Source organism: Engraulis encrasicolus, chromosome 21, assembly GCF_034702125.1.
Source record: "Engraulis encrasicolus isolate BLACKSEA-1 chromosome 21, IST_EnEncr_1.0, whole genome shotgun sequence".
Lineage (NCBI taxonomy): Eukaryota > Metazoa > Chordata > Actinopteri > Clupeiformes > Engraulidae > Engraulis > Engraulis encrasicolus.
The window spans coordinates 13,353,930-13,374,712 of record NC_085877.1 but is presented as its reverse complement, the minus strand read 5'-3'; the positions used below and the strand labels follow the sequence as shown (position 1 = coordinate 13,374,712).

The 20,783-nt window shown below is 46.7% G+C and overlaps 2 protein-coding genes across 2 annotated transcripts; one reads left to right on the top strand and one right to left on the bottom strand.

The window, feature by feature from the left end:
* The first annotated feature begins 2,338 nt into the window (after nt 1-2,338).
* Nucleotides 2,339-3,903, top strand: si:dkey-183c6.9 (tripartite motif-containing protein 5). Its single transcript, XM_063187658.1, has one exon. The coding sequence runs from the start codon at nt 2,461-2,463 to the stop codon at nt 3,901-3,903; it is 1,443 nt and encodes a 480-aa protein (XP_063043728.1). The 5' UTR covers nt 2,339-2,460.
* A 1,804-nt stretch (nt 3,904-5,707) lies between these two features.
* On the bottom strand, nt 5,708-20,580 carry gmpr2 (guanosine monophosphate reductase 2). The gene is made up of 10 exons (XM_063186235.1): nt 20,493-20,580; nt 20,042-20,151; nt 19,503-19,622; nt 12,190-12,273; nt 9,950-10,123; nt 7,976-8,057; nt 7,212-7,318; nt 6,995-7,037; nt 6,394-6,553; nt 5,708-5,953 (listed from the first exon to the last, which is right to left on the bottom strand). The coding sequence occupies exons 2-10, from the start codon at nt 20,126-20,128 to the stop codon at nt 5,767-5,769; spliced, it is 1,044 nt and encodes a 347-aa protein (XP_063042305.1). The 5' UTR covers nt 20,129-20,151; nt 20,493-20,580; the 3' UTR covers nt 5,708-5,766.
* Between the last annotated feature and the right edge of the window lie 203 nt (nt 20,581-20,783).

Genomic DNA, 20,783 nt, shown 5'->3' with positions numbered 1-20,783 from the left:
ACTGTGCCGTAAGCCGAGCCTACACGGACCGCCCACTAGACCTGTCCTGCTCCTACCTGCTCAAAGCGTAGGACAATGCATTGTTCTGTTTTAGACGGCCTTTAACTTGATTAAAATACACTAATGGGTTAACAAAGTGTACAATTCGTATACCCCCTCATGCCCTCAAATACAAAAAAGGTAAAAAATGACACTTAACAAAGAAACTGAATAAATAGCCTAACAAACCTTATAGGCCTACTTTTATTATTTGGAACCGCAGTGGGGAACTTTTATTCGAGGGGCCACTTTGAATTTTATAAAGTCCTCCATGGGCCGTAGGCTACTATGAACACAAACCAGGATTGCCCCTGCACTTTAGGCCTAGGCCTATTGAAAATGGCCACCTTCACTGTCCCAACCTTCACTGGGCGCCCTGAAAAGAACTTAATTTTACTGCAAATGTAATTGCTTTACGGAACATAGTGAAACTGCATATTAAAATAACATTGGGGTCGAATAAGACAGCCTCATGGGCCGGCCATAGGCACTTCCATAATTTCTAATATACCATCGCAAATGTATAGCCTTCAGCCTAAGCGCATGTGATGAACTGATTTTTGCATAGCCACCCTCATAGCTTTTAAAATTGAAATTCTGAAAATAGTTAAATTAAGTTCAACCCAGATGTTGGAGGATACCTACTCCATTGACTGCGTATGGTCATTGGTAATGGCAGTCTCAATCATATCACAATACTGTCAGACCACATAGGCCTATTTGTGCTGTGCTGAGAACATTATCCCTTGCAGAAAAAAACTGGGTAGGGGCCTAATACTAAGGCAGTGTCGATAAGCCAGATATACTGTAAGAACAAACTCAAAGATGCTCTCAGACACACTTCCACAGAATGACACACATTTTCACACACAGGCCCACTTAGCAAAAGACCCACATACGGCTAGTGCACAATGCACACACATTTTCATCACATATTCATCAGCTACAAGAAACACATCTACTGTATACTGTGGGTTGCTCACATGCAAGGTCTGCTGTCACACGGTCACACACAAACACACCCTGTTACACAATGCAAACAAAATAATACCATGCACGCACACCTAATAAAAAAACCTTAACAAGAGAAGTGCATAGAAGTGTAGTCCGCATGTTTCTATAGATCTGAGTATTTTCGTGCATTCAAAAAATCTTTTGCATAAGCAAGGTTTGTAAATTGTTTGTGTGCAACGTTTAGGGAGAGTTTACACAAAATGTTATGGTAGATGAGGCCCCAGGTGCCACTCCTGTCAGCCAAGAACAGCAAACAGAGGCTGCAATTCACACAGGCTCACCAAAATTGGACAGTTAAAGATTGGATGAACATGCTTGTCTTGGAGTTGATTCCTGCTGCAATACTCGGATGCAAAAGCAAAAGTCGGATGCAAAAGCCAGTCCAATTAAGCAAGGTGTACCCAGAGACACAGGAAAAGTTTGAGACGAATCAAGCTCGTGTTTTTCTAGGATCCGCTTCACATTTGGTGAATGCCCCTTTAGGAGACTAGTGCAGGTTGATAATAAATGGGAGTTGCCTTGGCGCTGGCTGTAGCGCACATGTTGAAAGTGAAAGAAAGTCCCATTGTCATTGTGACACAATACTCCACACACCACACAAGTGAACACTGCACACTGCACAAAACGAAATTGCATTTATGCCTCACCCATGCAAGGGGGCAGCCCTCAATGGCGCCCGAAAGGGAGTAGTGAGGCAGGACAGTACCACAGGTCTTCACACACATGCTCACACACTGACGCGCACACACACTCACACTTTTCAACACAACACTCTGTGAAGCGTCCTTGGGTGTTTTGAAAGGCGTTATATAAAACGAAAGTATTATTATTTGTATTATTATCATGCTCAGGGTACCTCAGTCATGGAGGAGGATGGGGGAGAGCAGAGGTTAATTACAACCCCCCCCCAGTATAGATCCAGTATGGATCTTTTCTAGCTTCATTCAATGTGGTGTGTTAAACATACCTTTTGTTCTTCATATAAGCTTTTGATATTGATCAATATAACAATAAATCAATAAAACTTCAAATTGAAGGCATTTGTTTGTCCTGCCGGACAAAGGTCCCTTATCGGCACACATGAAAGTACCTCCTACTCCCACAGCAAATATGACCTGCCTTTATAGTTCCTTTATGACGATTCTGTCATGTGAATCAAGATTGGTTTCACAGAGGCTGTGAAAAGGGAAGATATAAACACGGATATGGTTATAGTTTCACTGGGGCAAACGCCACGTAGTTCTAGCAGGAAACAAACGAGGTCGGAAAACATCCATCCTGCTGACACACTGCACCACAGACCGCATCGCTGATCTTGTACACCTCATCTGCACGAGGCAGGACAAAAAGGACCCCAAAGACAACTCAAAAACAACAATCAATAACTCTTGATTCTCTCCGGCCAGCATGTCTACTAATCCAGCAGCTGTGAAGCAGGAGCAGGAGGAGCTCCAGCTGTCCTCTTCATCGTCTGTCCTTTGCGACATGTGCCTGGACAGGCAGACGCCCGCCCTGAAGACCTGCCTCAAGTGCGAGATCTCCATGTGCGCTCAGCACCTCCAGGCCCACCTCACCACGCCGGTGCTGCTGCAGACCCACCCCCTGACCAAGCCCATGCCGGCGGGAGGGCTGAGCTCCGGAGCCGTGGCCCGCTGCCCCGAGCACGGCAAGCTGCTGGAGTACTACTGCCTGGACGACCGGCTCTGTGTTTGTGTGTCCTGCTCCATCGAGGACCAGCACCGGCTGCACAACCTGAAGACGCTGGCTGGTGCCCAGAAAGTTCTGGTGGAGAAGCTGAAGGAGGAAAAGAAGGAGCTGGCCGAGCGGCAGGTGCAGGGGATCGCGTTGAAGAGCTGGGAGACAAAGCAGAAGAAGGACCTGGAGGTCTCGAGCGAACGCCTGCAGAATGCTGTGGTGGCGTTGCGCGATATTGGCTTGACCAAGGTGGGAAGCTCGGTCTTGGCTCGTCTTGAAGCAGTTCATGCAGCTCAAAAGAGCATTGAGGCCGCGTTGTCAGAAGAAGACGCCCATTTGTTCCTGCAGGGGTTTGGAGACGTGTATGAAGCTGTGGAAAAAGCTCAGGCTGTCGACTTCATTCATGGGTTAGAGGAGACGGCGAAACCTGAGCAGGTTGTGTTCGACCTCCTCAAGAATGGGCACGAGACCGTACAGAGGGTTTTGAAGCTCCAAGGAGACCTCCTCACCTTGGTTGATCCAGACAAACAGTTCTGGGGCACGGACAAACCCACAGACATGACCTTTGATGAGGAAACGGTCGGACAACTTCTGGTGTCAACAGACTTGAAGACACTGTCATGCTGCTCACCCACGGTCTCTCAAACAGTATACTTCAAGAATAGCATTGATTCTGATCTACACTGGACTATGGTCTTTTCTGAAAAATATAACTGGAGTGTTGGCCTCTGTTGTGGTCCCCAACATGATCATCGTTACGGTCTGGAGTGGAAGGACAAAAAGCTTTTTGCACATAAGCCTCAAGAAAGTTCCGCTCTAGAAGACATGATCTTCGAAAACAAGGTGGAGGTCTGTTGGGACAGCTCTGGTAAATCCCTGTGCTTTTTCACAAGGGGTGAGTATGGGCAGTTGATTGGTCTGTACAGTGTAGACATCAAGAGGACCCCAAAACAAAGTCTCCGGCCCTTTGTCACTCTGGTAAAAAAACAGGATACACCAAGTGGTTCTGGCACCGCTTCCTCGAATTGTGATAGATGTGGTCGATGCTCCTCTTATGGTGGATGTAACTGTAGGCCTAAGTACGCAGATATTGCGTGCCAGGTTCATGGCTTAGAGGAATATGATCCACCTTCAAAGAAACGAAAAAGGGTTTAAACTATTATGCAGATTTTTTTTTAAGAAATCATATATACTGTATATCTGCATCATTAAAATAAATGTAACTTCAATAAAACAGTACTAAGAAAATGTCAAAGTCATCAAGACATAGTTTGGCAGTTTAATGAATGGAATATATTTTGTTTGTATCATTTAATGTGCAGGACAGGTAATTTGGGAAAAGACATAAGTCGGAAAATGCATTTGGAAATTCAATATTGAAAAGAAGATAGTGATTCATCTTATTTTGTAATCAACGTTAGGACTGAAATAAAAATAGGTTTTCATTTACTGGACTGAGCAGAATCATGAGACAACACACTGCAGTTTGTTTTTAAAAGATTAGTCCATAAGCACACACAATAGAAGGCACATGTCAGGATGTTAAAGTATACTAATAAATAATATGTGATAAATAAAAATATGTGTATGTCATCATGTGATTGTTGATGGTTACGGCTCCTTGTTTGCATTTGTCTGTTTGCCGTTTCAATAATACTTCTAGTGTACACAGAAGCGAATGTGGACAAGATCAAATCAGATGAGGAAATGTTTATTTCAAGACCAGAATGACAAAAACGAAGAAACCATTAATAAGACCATTGGAATGAATTTGAACTGTGTAGGAATGAACCATATACAGTGCATACAAATGTTGAAATAAAGACATTTCTGATACATCTTCATTCGTTAGGCAGCAGTCAGTAGTGCATCAGCATACTCTGAAAACATACATTGAATACATTCTCAAAAAACAGAACACTGTTTAACGTACGTACTGTATATCTATACAAACATGTCCACATTTCGATCACAGCAAAGTACAACAGTTGCATAATCTCTACTGTACTAAACCATATTTGCAAAGCAAATTGCTGGAATGTGATCTATCTTTTCTGCACAAAAGAATTGTTGGCAAAGATGATTGCTCATTGTGACTAAATTCATTGTTTCAAACACTGTCGACTTTTGTAGTAATATTGACAACTAATATAAAATATACAGTTTCAGGATAAGTTAATGACATATTCATAGTAAGAAAGAGTGAAAGTTAGGAGGAGATAAATGAAACGAGTAACAACAAGGATTTAAAAATGGCAAATAAGGCTCTATTTAAGGACTTGGCTGTGCCGTAAGTACACACTGGATGATCTGAGGTAAGTTTGCTCTCCCAAACTTGTAAAACTAAAATTGGACCAAGTTTAAATCGGTTTCAACTAGATTTTTTGAAAGAAGGCAGGGCAAAAGGAACAGGTGTTAAAACTTTGAGACACACTTTGTCATGTTAGTATTCACTTGTTTTTAGAGGGGAGTGTCAAGAAATCCCCTGCAAAAATAACATGCTAATATACTGTATTATGAAAAGAGCTGGCTAGATAGGAATTTCGAGTCTTCACTTGCGTCCACGCCCCTTTTACTTGGTGTTGCGTCTACTCTACTCTTTTATTTGGTGCATTCACATGTTGTGTGATCCATTCTGCCATCTCGATTAGCCTACACGCCCTCCCTCCAGCCTGTACCTCTTGTCACATAACCACCTTTACAGCCTCTACCTCTTGTCAGTGAACCCACCTTTGCAGCATAACTGTATCCGACCCCACACCCCAGACCTCACCGCCACCCACAACACATCCTGACCTTCATGCCTGCATCCCCTTCTAGATGTTTCTGTAAAGCGGAGAGTTGATTTGCTGCATTACAGAAAAACATGCAGCATAACAGTCCCTACCCCCAACCCCAGCACCTCGTGCCCGTATCGACCCCCACCCACCCACCAACCCCAACAACCCACCCCCCCTTCCTCCCTCTCCAGCACCTTCTGTCTTGAGGGTGTCGGGGCGGGGGGTGCGTCGAGCTGGTCTAGATGTCTCCGAAGACGGTGTTGAGCTGCTGGGTGACGCGGATGAAGGTGGTGCGGCGGCTCAGCTCCTTCAGCTTGCCGGCGCCCACGTAGGTGCAGGTGGAGCGCACGCCGCCCAGCACGTCACGCAGCGTCGCCTCCACCGGGCCCTTGTACACCACCTCCACCGTCTTGCCCTCCGACGCCCTGGGCAGAGGAAAAAAGGAAGGGAACGAGATGTTATTATTATTATGATTATTGCCACTAATACTGACTGGGCCCTTGTACACACCACCTCCACCATCTTTGAAGCTCTTCATCCGAAGCTCTGCAGGACGAGAAGTAGGGAGGGACTGTACCTACTCTCTGCCACCCTACTTCTTCAGGACCGTATCAGAGTGTGTGTGGGGGTGTGTGTGTGTGTGTGTGTGTGTGTGTGTGTGTGTGTGTGTGTGTGTGTGTGTGTGTGTATACACATCTTTATGTGTGTGTATAGCAGTGGTCCTCAACCTTTTTCAATAAACAGCCCCGGACCTTGCATTATCTATGTGTGTCTACCTGTATTCAATCAGTCAGAGCATGTGTGTGTGTGTGTGTGTGAGCGTATGGGCTGTGTATGTGTGTTTGTGCGTGTGTCATTTCTCTACCTGTATTCAGCCACCCCTCCGGCGTGCTTCTTCATGGCGGTGTCGGAGCTCATGCCGTAGAACAGCTTGTACTTCTTGCCGCTCTTCTCGATGATTTCACCGCCGCTCTCATCGTGACCCGCCAGCATGCCGCCCAGCATCACAAAGTCCGCCCCCGCGCCTGTCAATCAATCATGTGTCAGTGCAATCAGCCAATCAGATTATGTGATGGCAGGTGGATGAATTGATGTGATGAGATGACAGGGTATCTGCACATTTTTGATCACACATGACCCATGATCATATCATGAGATGGAGCTTGCCATCATTATGACTCGCCCCGTTTGAGATATGCAAATGTGTGCAGCGCACATGTGCACTACACAATCACAGTGTATTCTAGTTAGAAATTTGAGGGGAAAAAAGCATTGCACAGCACTTATTTTCACAGCTTTGTGAAAGAGCCCATCTGGGTAGTAAGTCTTCCAAGATAACCTTTAAAGTTAGAATGGCCTTAAGAGACTGACATTGGCGTTGTTCCACCACTCGTAACTCAGCATTACGGTACATTTATCAGATGGACCTTCCTATTTTAATAGGAGAAGGGTGGGAGAAAACTCACCAAATGCCTTGGAAACATCACCAGGGCAGGTGCATCCTCCATCCTTTATGGAAGAGAGAGAGAGAAGCATGTTATATTGATATTATCATCACATGCATAATACACACGTCCATATAAAATGCTACATGTTACGTACTAGTATGTTCTACAAAGAAAGAGATGTGATACAAATGTGACACATGCAAGCAAATACCCACGCACACAGGCACACACTTACAGAGATAATATGTCCTCCCAGGCCATGGGCTGCGTCTGCACATTCGATGACGGCACTTAGTTGGGGGTAGCCCACACCGGTCTTCTTCCGTGTGGTGCACACAGAGCCTGGAAAAGACCAGCCACAAGTGGACACATAAGAAGACCAAATTTTAGAGTTACTGATATCTTTTTCAAAATATATACATATTGATCCTATGCACAGCCAGAGTCCAGGCGCTGGTGAAGTGCAGTCACAAGTAATCCAGAGAACAGGAGAAGAATCACTGCACACTGGTGGACTTCATTTTGCTGTTGTTGAACAATGTGGTTTGCTTGTACTTCATCAGCTGAAATAAAATAACAGCAAAATGAAGTCCACTAGTGTGCGGTTATTCTTCACCTGTTCTCTGGATATACTGTACTTTCCCCTTTATTGTACAGAACCGTTTGCGAGGAGAAAGGAAAGTAATGGGAGAGACAAGGAAGGATTGGGAAATGATCTCGGGCTGGAATAAAACCCCAGGTCCCCGGCATAATAGTACGGTGCCTTAGCCGTTTAAGCCATGGCCGAGGCCAAAGTTACTGTACTGATGTATTTAAAGCATGACTTGTAACCACAGACCAAGATAAAATGGATTCATTCCATCTCTGTGTGATGCATGGTACACAGATGCCAAGTGCAAAAATTTATTATTATTTTTTTAGCTAAACACATATGCTGCCAGTGGGACTTCAACTGTTAGAACCAAGAGCATGAAAGGGCTTGGCAACGCATAATCTCACCTGGTCCAATGCCCACTTTGATGATGTCAGCACCAGCTAAGATGAGCTCCTCCACCATCTCTCCAGTCACCACGTTCCCTGCCTACAAGTACATAGAGGTTAGACATATCAACACGTGTTAAATATAGGGGCCATTTATATGAGGACGATTGCGAGGGAAGATGTAAAAATATTTAATCCAAAGTGTCTTTCGTTTACACGGCAACCTCGCCGTCTGGGCCTGAAGATGCAAAAAATCTGGTGGAGGTGTATGGGACGTGAACATGTTTTTGGCTTTTTTGCCGTTTAGACGGAGACACAACCCGGGTCGTCTTCAAAACTCCCCACTCTGGAAGGAGTCTTCAGATTTTTGTGTCTTCAAGCCCCAATGGCATGGTTGCCTTGTAAACTAAAGTCACTTCTGATAAAATATTTTGTCGTTTTCCCTAGCAATAGACCCGTATAAACGGTGCAGTAGACACATCTACTTTAACTAAGCTTTAACTTGGTGTTCCCTGTCAGGAAGTAAAAGTGACATCATAACAACATTGCCGTGACATTACAGGAAGAGATTGTAATTTCCAAGTCTTAATCGATTATGCAAGACTCTCCGTGAAAGCAGCTTGTATTAACAGCACAAGCTTGTACTAGAGCAGACATGATCAACTGGCGGACCCAGGTCCGGGTGCGGACCCAAACGCAATGTTATCCGGACCAAGACAAAATCCATCTGTATTTAATATGTAGGCTATACATTATACATGAGATTTCGCTGCCATGCGATCTATAGGTGTATTTCTGCGAAGCCAGTCTTACGACAAATAAAAGTAGCCTATCATCACTATGACAACTTGGTGAGTGAGCAAGAGGCCAGTGCGGCCAGCGAGTGAGCCTATTTTCTGCATCGGTCCGTAGCGACTTTTTAGACCCTGGAAACATACGAAATTTGGCGAGTGGACCTTTTCAGTTTCTAGTTGAGCACCCCTGGTAATAGAGGTTATGCGTTAAGTGGTTAAGGGTTCCCTCTGCTGGTCAGAGTAAAAACTATTGATGCATTAGAACAGTAAAGGGCCAAGACCAGCGGTTCTCAACCTTTTTGGAACAAACACCCCTTTGACCTCATCCCCTTGACCTAATCATAAGCCTGTCAGCGGCCCCCTTTAGTATTGAAAAGTGAACTAGACCAATTAGACCAATGCCCCCCCAATATTGCAACTAAGCATTCCCCACTCTCAAGGCCTCTGCACACCAATTCTGACAGCACAGCGGTACATTATTGATCGGGACTATTTCAGTTGCCACCGCACACTGGCACAGACGTGCCATACATTAGGGATGATCAATATCCTCACCGCAGCACATGGGTAATCAATGGGAAGCTCCAACAAAAAATAGAGCTCTCCCCTAATCGGCAGTCGACATCCGCACCGGGTTGCAAACAGTGAAATTGAACTTTGGCAGAGCAGTACTTCTCATTTTGTTCTAACCGAACCCTCAGTTGTATCCCTGTCAACGCCCCCTTGGGGCTCCTGAACGCCCCAAGACCACTTGAACTTGGCTTCTACCACGTGCTGAAATGTACTCGTACTGGGCTGGGGAAGTCAGGGTTTTTTTTGCCCTCACATCCTGGAGACTAGCCCAACACATCCTTCATCTACCATCCTTCATTTCTTAAGATCAATTTAAACCAAAAGCCTCCCAGTCCCATGCTGCAACAGTTTTTTTCTTTTTGGTCTGATTTACATATATTTTTATTATTATTTTATGCGTATATATTTTTACTGTGTTAGTATAATATAATATTATGTGTTTTTTTTCTTTCGTTTCATGACATTTGAACTGTAACTTCCCAACTACACTGAAAAAGAGGACAGCCCTCAATTGTATTCCCAAGAATATAAATACGTACATTATTATTATTATATTATTCATGAATTAATTCACTGATCTACTGTGGTGACTTCCCAGCTCAACTGACTAAAGCCACTGCATTACCATGATGGTGTGCGTGGGGAACTTCTGCCGCACATCCTTGACGAAGTGCACAAAGTGCTCGGAGTAGCCGTTGGCCACGTCCACGCAGATGTAGTGGAGCTCAGGCACTGCCGACAAGATGGCCGTCAGACGCTCGAAATCCGACTCGCCCGTCCCTGTGCTCACCGCCACACTCTGAGGAGGGGATATATATGAGAGAGAGAGAGAGAGAGAGAGAGAGAGAGAGAGAGAGAGAGAGAGAGAGAGAGAGAGAGAGAGAGAGAATTAGTTCACATCGATGCAAAAACTCAAAAGCACTCAGGTCAAAGTTACAGCTTGGTGAGACTTCCTTACACACTAAAGCCTTGTCGCAGCGAGTGAAAGAAACTGAAAGATTGTGAAAATGAAAACCAAGGTGGGCCAGATTTGTTTAGACTTAAGTGTCCTTGAACAAGACACTGAACCCAAACACTGTTCGTAACGAGCTACAGTAAATTATGTGAACAACGCCGTGGGTGAATATCAGGCTATGGGAATTATGGCAAGGCCATTCAACTGTGTTACCTATATATATATATATATATACAGTGAGGAGAATAAGTATTTGATCCCTTGCTGATTTTGTTGGTTTGCCCACTAATAAAGACATGATCAGTCTTTAATGTTAATGATAAAATGTATTATAATATGGAGAGACAGAATATCAAAAAGAAAATCCAGAAATTAATTCTGAAGAATATATATTAATTGATTTATATTTCATTGAGGGAAATAAGTATTTGATCCCCAGCCAACCATTAAGAGTTCTGATGCCACAGATCAAATGGCACTTCCAATCAACTTGTTATCTGAATTGAACACACCTGTTAATAGTAACCTGCACAAAAGACACATTGAATCTGCAGAATCAGTCCATAGTATCAGTCAATCAATCAAATTAAACTCGCCAACATGGGAAAGACCAAAAAGCTGTCAAAGGATGTCAGGGACAAGATTTTAGAACTCAACAAGGCTGAAATGGGCTCCTGGATATTCAGGAGCAAACTGTTTGTGCATTTCTTCCAAATTTTAGGACATACAAAATCATAATCAATCATCAATCTTAGGCCTGTCTGTGGTTCCATACAAGATTTGACCTTGTGGGGATTCAATAACCAGAAAAACAGAGATAAAGCACCCTAAAACTGTATGGAAAGAGCTAGGAAATGATCTCAAGGCAGCTGGGACCTCAATCACTAAGAAAACTATTGGAAACACTTAATACCACAGCAGATTAAAATCCTGCAGTGCATGTATGGTACCCCTGCTTCAGAAGGAACCTGTTCAGGCTCACCTGAGGTTTGCCAATGAACATCAAACTGGATTAGGATATGATTGGGAGGTGCTGGAATCAGATGACACCAAAATCAAACGGTTTGGCATCAACACAACTCGATGTGTTTTTAGGAAGAGAAATGCTGGCTATGATCCCAAGAACAACACCTTCTCCAACATCATACATGAAAGTGGTAACATTATGTTTTGAGGTTGTTTGTCTGGCCAAGACACAGGACAACCTCACATCGTCAAGAAATGGATGGAGGGAGACATGTAAACGTACAATGCTGCATGCCAACCTCTTTCCCACCACCACTAGACTGAAGGTGGGTCATGGATTGGCCTCCTAATATGATAACCCATAACATACAGCCCAAGCAACGAAGGAGTAGCTCAAGCAGAAGCACATTAAGGTCATGAAGTGGCCTAGACAGTTTCCAAACATTAACCCTATAATAATCCTGTGGAGGGAACAGAAGCTCCCATTTGCCAAGATACAGTCATACAACTTAAATGATTTAGAGATGATCTGCAAAGAAAAGTGGACAAAAATCCCTTCTACTATATCCACAAACATTGTTAACTGAAAGAAACATCTGACTTCTGTACAAGAATACAAGGGCTTTGCCACCAAGTATTTTGTCTTCTTTGACTAGAGGGGTCAAATACCTATTTTCCTCAATGGAATACAAATCAATTAATATATATTCTTCAAAGTTATTTTCTGGATTTTCTTTTTGATATTCTGTCTCTCAATATTAGAATACATTTTATCATTAATATTATAGACTGATCATGTCTTTATTAGTGGGCAAACCAACAAAATCAGCAAGGGATCAAATACTTATTCTCCTCACTGTATATAAAAAATCAGTCTCTTACCATACAATACCTATGCTTTGCAATATGCTACACAACTGCAACTGTTACGCAAGTTACTGTACCTGAACGCAGGCCGGATTTTTGGCCGCAAACTCTTTCCAGTCGTCAATGCTGTAATGCTTGTGGATGGCGGTGAAGAGTGTGAACTGTAGATAGAGTTGATTGGAAACAGACAGAGCAATTTACATTAATGATTTCCGCATAGAGGTTGTTAGTCGAGGTGTTGATTATCTGGGAAGGTACAGGGCTGAGCATTCAGGACCTTGAGATTCACAACTGTCTGAATAAGTCCTATGATAAACACAATTGCTTGTCATAAAAGCTGTCTAGCTGGTATGGCAGGAAGCTAATGATCTGTGTCATTATCATAAATATTTCTAAAATGCTACAATGCAATTAAAAGTCTGATAAGTCTAGTGTTCTACTAGCCAGGCCATGCCCTCCTAGTGTTGCAACACCTTTGGCTTTGCTTCTAGTCGGGTCAAGAGTAAGGGTGGGCGATACATATCGTCTGCGAAGTTATCGTGAATGTTGTTTTGACGATGAGTAATTTTGCAATATCGAGATATTTTTATGAAGTCGCTAAACTCAACAAAGCGCTGTGACAGGACTCCTCCAGACAGCAACGACAGCCAAGACTTTGAGCCAATAGTAATGTTGTTGTGAAGTGGAGAATAAGTCTGTGAACCAATGAGCAGACAGTGCTGAGGGGGGCGGGCTGCAGCGTTTTGGCAGACGGAGTGTCTGTGTCACTCGTGCAGCGCTGCTGCTGCTGGGCAGTGAAGGAGAGTTACTGTTATCCAAATGGTGGATTTACATGAGGAATTCAACCATTAAACCAGCCATTGCATGATGCCGAGGGCGTTTTGGAACTATGTGCTTTAATCAGCAACTGTCTGTGATTATGGAAAGCCAAATAGTTAGGAAGAGAAATAGCTTTGTCTCTGGTCTGAGAAATCGCGTTAGCATGCTAGTTAGCGAACTAAGCTAAGCAATGTTGTTCTCTACAACTAGATTGGCTGTTACTCACTACTCAAACACCCACCTGCATGTATTGTGATAACCCGTGTTTATTGTGTTCTATTAATGTTCTGTTACTGTTGTTGTTTGTGCTATTGTTGTGTTGGTGCCTTGAGCTGGGGGAAACAGGGGCGCGTGACTAGTTCTATGGAATGTGTACAGAATGTCTAATTGTTGTGGAATGATTTTACCGTTAAGTTGGAGAGTTGGACTTGAAATGAATGCGTGAGTTGTGGCTGTAACAGCAGCTCTTTTTGTCAATAAACGCCTTAAAGAGACTACCGCTCTGGTCTATTACACTGGTGTCAGAATAAAACACTCGGTAGGTTACGAAGGAAATAGAACTGGCTCTGCCTGACTCTGGGAAGACCAACTCGTTTTGTTTTTGTTGTTAGCTAGCTGTCAGTTAGCATAGGCGGTCGGTGTTTCGGCTCGATAAAATGTTTTCCAGCGCGGGCATGAAGGAGGGAGAGGAGGTCGGAGATGAAGGGCTTACTTTCGGTCACTGGAGGGAGCAGAGGCAGTTGGGCGCTGAAGTGATGAGGCTACGGAAGGTGGTGGAGAGGATGGCCGGTGAAGCAGGCTTCGGGCGACCACCGCAAGTCAAGGCTGAAGCCACTAACCATAATGCCACTAACGCTAGAGGTACGGTTGCCATGGGAGCCAGCGACGCAGCCAGGGATCAGAGTGAGAATGTAAACAAACATGGCGCCGCCCGTGCCGCCGCGGATACTGGAGCCGTGAGAGCCGTAAAAACACCGAAATTTAACGGGAAGGTGAGCTGGGAGGCATTTAGTGCCCAGTTTGAACTGTTGGCTACAGCACATAAGTGGCCCAATGACATCAAAGCCCTAGAACTGGCAATGTGTTTGACTGATGACGCTGTAGACTGCCTTATGCTGCTGGATCCCAAAGATAGAGGGGACTACGAGGCGTTGGTTGGGGCACTTCAGAGAAGATTCGGGCGCTTCGGGGGAGTGGATCTCCTGAGAGCAGAGCTGAACAACAGGCACCGACGACCTGGTGAGCCCCTCCGTCAGCTGGCCAATGAAATAGAGAGCCTGACGCGCAGAGCCTATGGCAGCATGCCTCCAACTGTACAGAGCGAGCTGGCACGCGACCGTTTCGTCCAGGCCCTGTCCCCAGCGGAGCTGCGAGTGGAGGTGCAACTCACTCACCCTAGCACCCTCCTGGAAGCGTTGGAGAGAGCATCGGAGAGGGAGGCGGTACGTGCACACATCAACACGGCTGGCCATGAGCATGCGGGCCCTGCAGTCAGAGCAGCAGCTGCGGAGACCTCCACACCGGCATGGGCAGCAGAGCTCACCGAGCTTGTGCGCGCGACCACGCTGGGCAGTCCAAGGAGACCTGACCGCAACCCCAGGCGATGCTGGGGCTGTGGCGACGCTGGACACCTGCTTCGTCACTGCCCTGCGGTGAGGGGACATCAGGGAAACGGGACTGGGTCCGGGTAGCCCCGACACCCCGGACCCCGTCAGCCACTCCCAGGGGACTGCAATTTTCTTCAGAGGAGGGGGAGTGCATGGACACGGTCACACCCACTGACCCTGTCATAACCGTAGGCTGGACTGAAGTGGGTAATTTATGTCATGTTCCAGTGTTGGTGGGAAATGTGTCTTGTTCAGCTCTGGTGGACACTGGGTCCACTGCTACACTCATCAGGCCTGACGTTGTTCCAGCTGGGACCGTCTTAGAACCTATCTCTGTGAAACTGCAAACAGTTACCGGGCAGACCGCCGCCATGAAAGGTAGGGGAACTTTTGTCTTCACAGTGGGGGGGGTAGCAGTGACTTTTCCGGCATGGGTGGCAGATGTGCGTGATCCCTGCATCCTTGGCCTTGATTTCCTGAGACTCACAGGGTGTGCGTTGGACCTGGGGGCGGGAGTGTTAGTCCTACCCGGGGGTCAACATGTGCAGCTTATGTCGCCCTCACAGCAGGTGACGCAGGTTGTACCCACCTACAGTTTGACTGCAGACCCGGAAGTAGGGTTACAGTCTGGCCAGTTAGAGTCAGCGGGGGGTCAGAGAGTTGTGACCCCACCGCAACGGCCCATGGACATGGAAGATCGGGCTGGGGCGGTCAGAGGCATCTGGGAGAAGAACTGTGATGGTCTGGATGACCAGCAGAGGATGCAGTTGTGGCAAGTGCTGTGGGAGTACAAGGACATTTTCGCCCTCAGTGAGGATGAGGTGGGGCTCACTCACCTAGTAGAACACCACATAGACACTGGCGGGGCGAGGCCGATCAGAGTGCGCTCTCGCCGCCTACCCTGGGTGAAACAGGAGGCTGCGGACCAGGAGGTTCAAGCGATGTTGCAGGCAGGCGTCATTGAACCCTCCAACAGCCCCTGGTCGTCACCAATTGTAATGGTACGCAAGAAAAACAGCACACGGTGGAGGTTCTGCATGGACTTTAGAGTGCTGAACAATGCGACAAGGAAAGACTGCTACCCCATTCCACGCATTGACGAGACACTGGACCTGGTTACTGGGTCTTCGTGGTTTTCGTCACTCGACTTGCGGAGTGGGTACTGGCAGGTCCCCCTCTCTCCAGAGTCGAGACCTAAGACTGCCTTTAGCACACGCAGGGGGCACTGGCAGTACAAAGTGCTGCCTTTTGGACTGTGCAATGCGCCAGGGACATTTGAGAGGCTTATGGACAGTGTGTTGGCCGGTGTCCCCCGCCAAGAATGCTTGGTGTACCTGGACGATGTGCTCTCTCATGGGAGAACTTTCCAAGCAGCACTAGACTCCCTCAGGCTGGTATTGGGCAGGATAGCTGGGGCGGGGCTGAAGCTGCACCCAGAGAAGTGCCACTTTATGCGGAGGGAAGTGGAGTTCCTCGGGCATAGGGTAAGCGGCGAGGGCATCAACACGCTGGAGGAGAAAGTCCGCACCATCAGAGACTGGCCTGTCCCCAATGATCAGACAGAACTGAAGAGCTTCTTGGGGCTGGCTTCCTACTACAGGAAGTTTGTCAAGGGATTCTCCTGCATTGCCGCACCACTCTTTCGCCTACTCCAGAAAAACCAGCCATTCACATGGTCCAGGGAATGCCAACAGGCATTTGCCTCTCTGCAACAAGCACTCACCCAGGCACCAGTCCTCATCCCTCCAGACCCGACTTTACCCTTTGTGCTGGACACGGATGCCAGCAACGTTGGCATGGGGGCCGTGTTGTCACAAACAGGGCCTGAAGGAGAGCGAGTGGTGGCCTATTTCAGTCGCGTCTTCAATAAGAGCGAGCGCCGCTATTGCGTGACAAGGCGTGAACTGTTGGCCGTTGTTGCAGCGGCCCGGTACTTCAAGTACTACCTCTGTGGCGTACCCTTCACCATCAGGACAGACCATGCAGCACTCCAGTGGCTTATGTCCTTCCGAGAGCCAGAGGGACAAGTAGCACGCTGGCTCGAGGAGCTGCAGTCGTTCCACTTCACCGTGGTGCATAGGGCTGGGGCTCAGCACGGCAACGCTGATGGCCTGTCCAGACGCCCTTGTGCCACGGATGGCTGCAGCTACTGCGACAGGAGGGACGCCAGAGAAAGGGAGCTGCGAGGGGAAGAGGTAGACATTGAACCTACCTGCTGCGCGCTTCAGGTGGTGGAGGCGGCTGAGTGGGCGGCCCGCCAGGAGGAAGACAGAGACCTCAGGCCCGTGCGACAGTGGGTCCTCGATGGACAGAGACCACCATGGGGGGCAGTGTCGGGCCTGTCGCCAGCCACAAAGGGACTCTGGAGCAAATTTGGGGTGCTGAGGCTGTCTGACGGCGTGCTGCAGCGGGCATGGAAGGAGCCGGCCACGGGAGAGGAGGTGTGGCAAGTTGTGGTGCCAGCACGCCTCAGGAAAGCTGTGCTGGGGGCCTGCCATGGAGCCGCAGGCTCAGGGCACTTTGGCACCTCCAAAATGCTCCGTAGGCTACAAAAGGGATTCTACTGGGGTCAACACCGCCGGGATATCGAGGACTTCTGCCGGAACTGTGATGACTGTGTGGCGCAGAAGGGACCCCCGGACCAATCCCGAGCACCACTGCAACAGCAACCGTCTGGGGCGCCTATGGAAAGGGTGGGGGTGGATATAATGGGGCCATTCCCTGTAACAGAAGGGGGGAACAAGTATGTGTTGTGTGCGATGGACTACTTCACAAAGTGGCCTGAGGCCTATGCAATTCCAGACCAGGATGCCGAAACGGTTGCTGACGCCCTAATTGGGGGCATGTTTAGCCGGTTCGGGGCAGCAGAGGCCATCCACAGTGACCAAGGTCGCAATTTTGAATCAAGGGTGTTTGCTGCCATGTGCGAGCAGTTGGGGATGGAGAAAACACGCACCACACCATTGCATCCACAAAGCGATGGGCTAGTGGAACGTTTTAACTTAACTATGCGACAACAGCTAGCCATCCTCACAGCTGACCACCAGCGAGACTGGGACAGACACATTCCCCTTGTTTTAATGGCCTACCGCTCAGCTGTTCAAAGTTCCACATGTTGCACCCCTGCTCTGCTCATGTTGGGCAGAGAGATCCGAACACCCGCAGACCTAGCGTTTGGTAGGCCGCCAGACGCTGAACCTCCACCGGGTCCAGAGTATGCCCGGAAACTCCAGGATCGCCTCGAAAAAGCCCATGCTTTTGCCAGAGACCAGCTTGAAAAGGCGGGCATGAGGCAAAAGAGGAATTATGACGTGAGGAGTCGAGGCAGAGACTTCCAAGCGGGGGAACTGGTTTGGGTTTACACCCCCAAGCGAAAGAAGGGGCGAAGTCCTAAGCTGGACTCTCACTGGGATGGGCCATGCAGGGTCATTGAGCGGGTGGGCGAAGTGGTCTACAGGGTTCAGGTTCCACCGAGGGGCAGGAAAGTGGTACTGCACCGGGACAGGTTAGCGCCATACAGGGGAAGTGCTGCTCCACTGTTTGAGTTGGGGCCCAGTTCACAGACTTTCCACAGGGCCTCGACAGACACTAGCCCTATGGCCGCCCCTCCTCACTCACCCCCTGGCCCGAGTGGGTTGTCCCAATCACCCCCCGGACCAAGCGTCCCTCCCCAGTCACCCCCCGGACCAAGCGTCCCTCCCCAGTCACCTCCCGGTGCAAGTGCCACTGTCACTTTCCCCTCACTCTCCCCAATGACTCAGCAGGACAGTCCACAACCAAGCCTGAGCAGGCCACGCCGGCAAAGGCGGAGGCCTCCACGGTTTAATGACTTTAGCATGTCCCCTTGAGGACAAGGGGTTGTTTTTAAAGGGGGGGGACAGTGTGATAACCCGTGTTTATTGTGTTCTATTAATGTTCTGTTACTGTTGTTGTTTGTGCTATTGTTGTGTTGGTGCCTTGAGCTGGGGGAAACAGGGGCGCGTGACTAGTTCTATGGAATGTGTACAGAATGTCTAATTGTTGTGGAATGATTTTACTGTTAAGTTGGAGAGTTGGACTTGAAATGAATGCGTGAGTTGTGGCTGTAACAGCAGCTCTTTTTGTCAATAAACGCCTTAAAGAGACTACCGCTCTGGTCTATTACAGTATGATAACTGCTTAGGTGGACAAGTAATGTTAAGTTAAACTCGCGCAGTGAGTTAAATTACAATGTGAGAAATCCAACACATGCAATTTGCAGCAGCCAGTTTCTGCTTCCTATCTACAAATGCATTGTTTCCAGTCAAAAATGACTGTCCTCTAACAGAATCATTAGCAATCATAAAACATTTTTTTACATGGATATGATGAAGTATTACTTTACAGTCCAGCATATGCATATTATTAAATTCAAAAAGTGAAAGCTCTTCAGCACAGCATTTTTTCCCAACTCTCTGTCCCTCCCCAGTTAAAACACACATGCAGCACTACTGGAAATTATCGTCAAATTATCGTTATCGTGAAAATTCTAAAAATTATCGAGATAACTTTTTTTGCCCATATCGCCCACCCCTAGTCAAGAGCAATGTAAATATCGTTTCTGATCTCCCGAAAAATCAGAAATTTCACCGACTTTCTCGGACACCAGTCAACCAGTAGCAAACTAAGGGAAGCGGGTCAACCATGCCGTTTGGGAAACGTTAATTGCTATGCTCTTGGTCAGACCAAGTCTCGAAGAGATTCGACAGTTGATGATAATCAGGCTAGTGTTCTACTGTAACATCTTTGTGCAGATGGTAGGGGTGTCATTGAAGTGGTTGGCTTAGCTTAGCTAAAAAGCGAAAAAGGAAACCCTGTACTTTAAATGAATAGTAGATGAGAGGGGGAGAATTGAAAGCACAGGTCTGCCTATTGAATACAACATCAACAGCATAACTAACACTCTTGTGTACAATTAACAACAGAGAAGCAGCTGCATTGCAAACCTGATGCAGAGCGAGGGCCATTTCAAATGTGCCCACGGTGTCCATGTTGGCCGCAATGATGGGAATTCCACGGTAGCTTCCTTTGGAATTCCTGAAGGTGAAGCTGCGCATAAGGTCCACCTGGGGAAAAAAATGCAGATATTAAATAGGCTACAGGCAATAATAAAAGATGCACTGTGTAGGCTATATACCTCCATGCTGTGTGCATTAGCTCCTTTCCAGATGTCATGGAAAAGTTTATTTATTTCCATAATTCCATCAAAAATGTTGAACTTTCATAGATTATTAAGTCATGGATCACATTTTAAACTATTCCAAGAATGAATTTGTTTATGCTTAAATATGTAGGGCTACCAGCTAAAAATAATAATAATAAAATAAAATAAAAAACAACATACAGGATTCGAAACAAATAGAATAGAAACAAATCTGTGCAAGTTTAACTTTGTGATGGAGTTATGGAAATAAAATAAAAAAAGACCCCAAAAAAACTTTTTTCCCAATAAGCTGTAGGTCTGTGTTGAAACACTGTATGCTACCTCGCTACGCGACTTCAGTGTACTTCTCTTGGGGCGCAGGAGTACATCCTTGAAGTCGAGCTTGATGTCGTTCTCAATGCGAGGCATGGCTGCTGGTGTAGGTGGACGGTCTGTGTTGGATCAGAGAATATGAGAAAATGGTTGAACCTAACATGTGTTACCCAACAACAACCAAATGCAGTGCAGAGTGCAAATACGGATAAGCAAGTACAAGGCAGGACGCTAGAGAGCATTACATGCAATGTCCGTTCAAGTTCACATATTTATTCAAGTAGCACTGCTGTTTGGAAAATGATGGGCTGCATCTATCCGCGAGTGTCAAACCTCATTGTGAAAACGTATTCTCTCATCTTTGTCAACCAAAAATTCATAGCACAACACGCCAAGGCGAGACAGAAACATACAGTCACAAACAATTCTTTATCAGCGCGATTTCAATTGCAGATCTTACCTAGGGTGACAATGCGTCTCTCCTGGAATGTATGAAGAAGAAATTTACACCAGAAAATGCGCCCCACGCTTCTATTTCCGCTGTTGCATGCCGGCGGCAGGATTTTTCAGGCCGGAACCTTTACTGTACTTTCAAGTAGTTCATTTTTCAAACAGGGTTGTGCGCAACATTCAGATGATGTCGCAAAAGAACTACAAGGACGAATCAGTTTACGGCCGTGGTGCTTCATGGGAAAACCCGACCATACAGCTACATATTTCATTATCAATATTCGGTCTTTTTTATACAGAA

What these genes read in the sequence shown, in the direction of transcription:
- si:dkey-183c6.9 (XM_063187658.1), top strand. Translation starts at nt 2,461, where the DNA reads ATGTCTACTAATCCAGCAGCTGTGAAGCAGGAGCAGGAGGAGCTCCAG.
- gmpr2 (XM_063186235.1), bottom strand. Translation starts at nt 20,128, where the DNA reads ATGCCTCGCATTGAGAACGACATCAAGCTCGACTTCAAGGATGTACTC. An exon ending in TGGCCCTCGCTCTGCATCAG is followed by an intron (nt 12,274 to 19,502) that starts GTTTGCAATGCA and finishes CTCTATCTACAG; the next exon opens with TTCACACTCTTCACCGCCAT. An exon ending in TCCCCACGCACACCATCATG is followed by an intron (nt 8,058 to 9,949) that starts GTAATGCAGTGG and finishes ATGTACTTGTAG; the next exon opens with GCAGGGAACGTGGTGACTGG.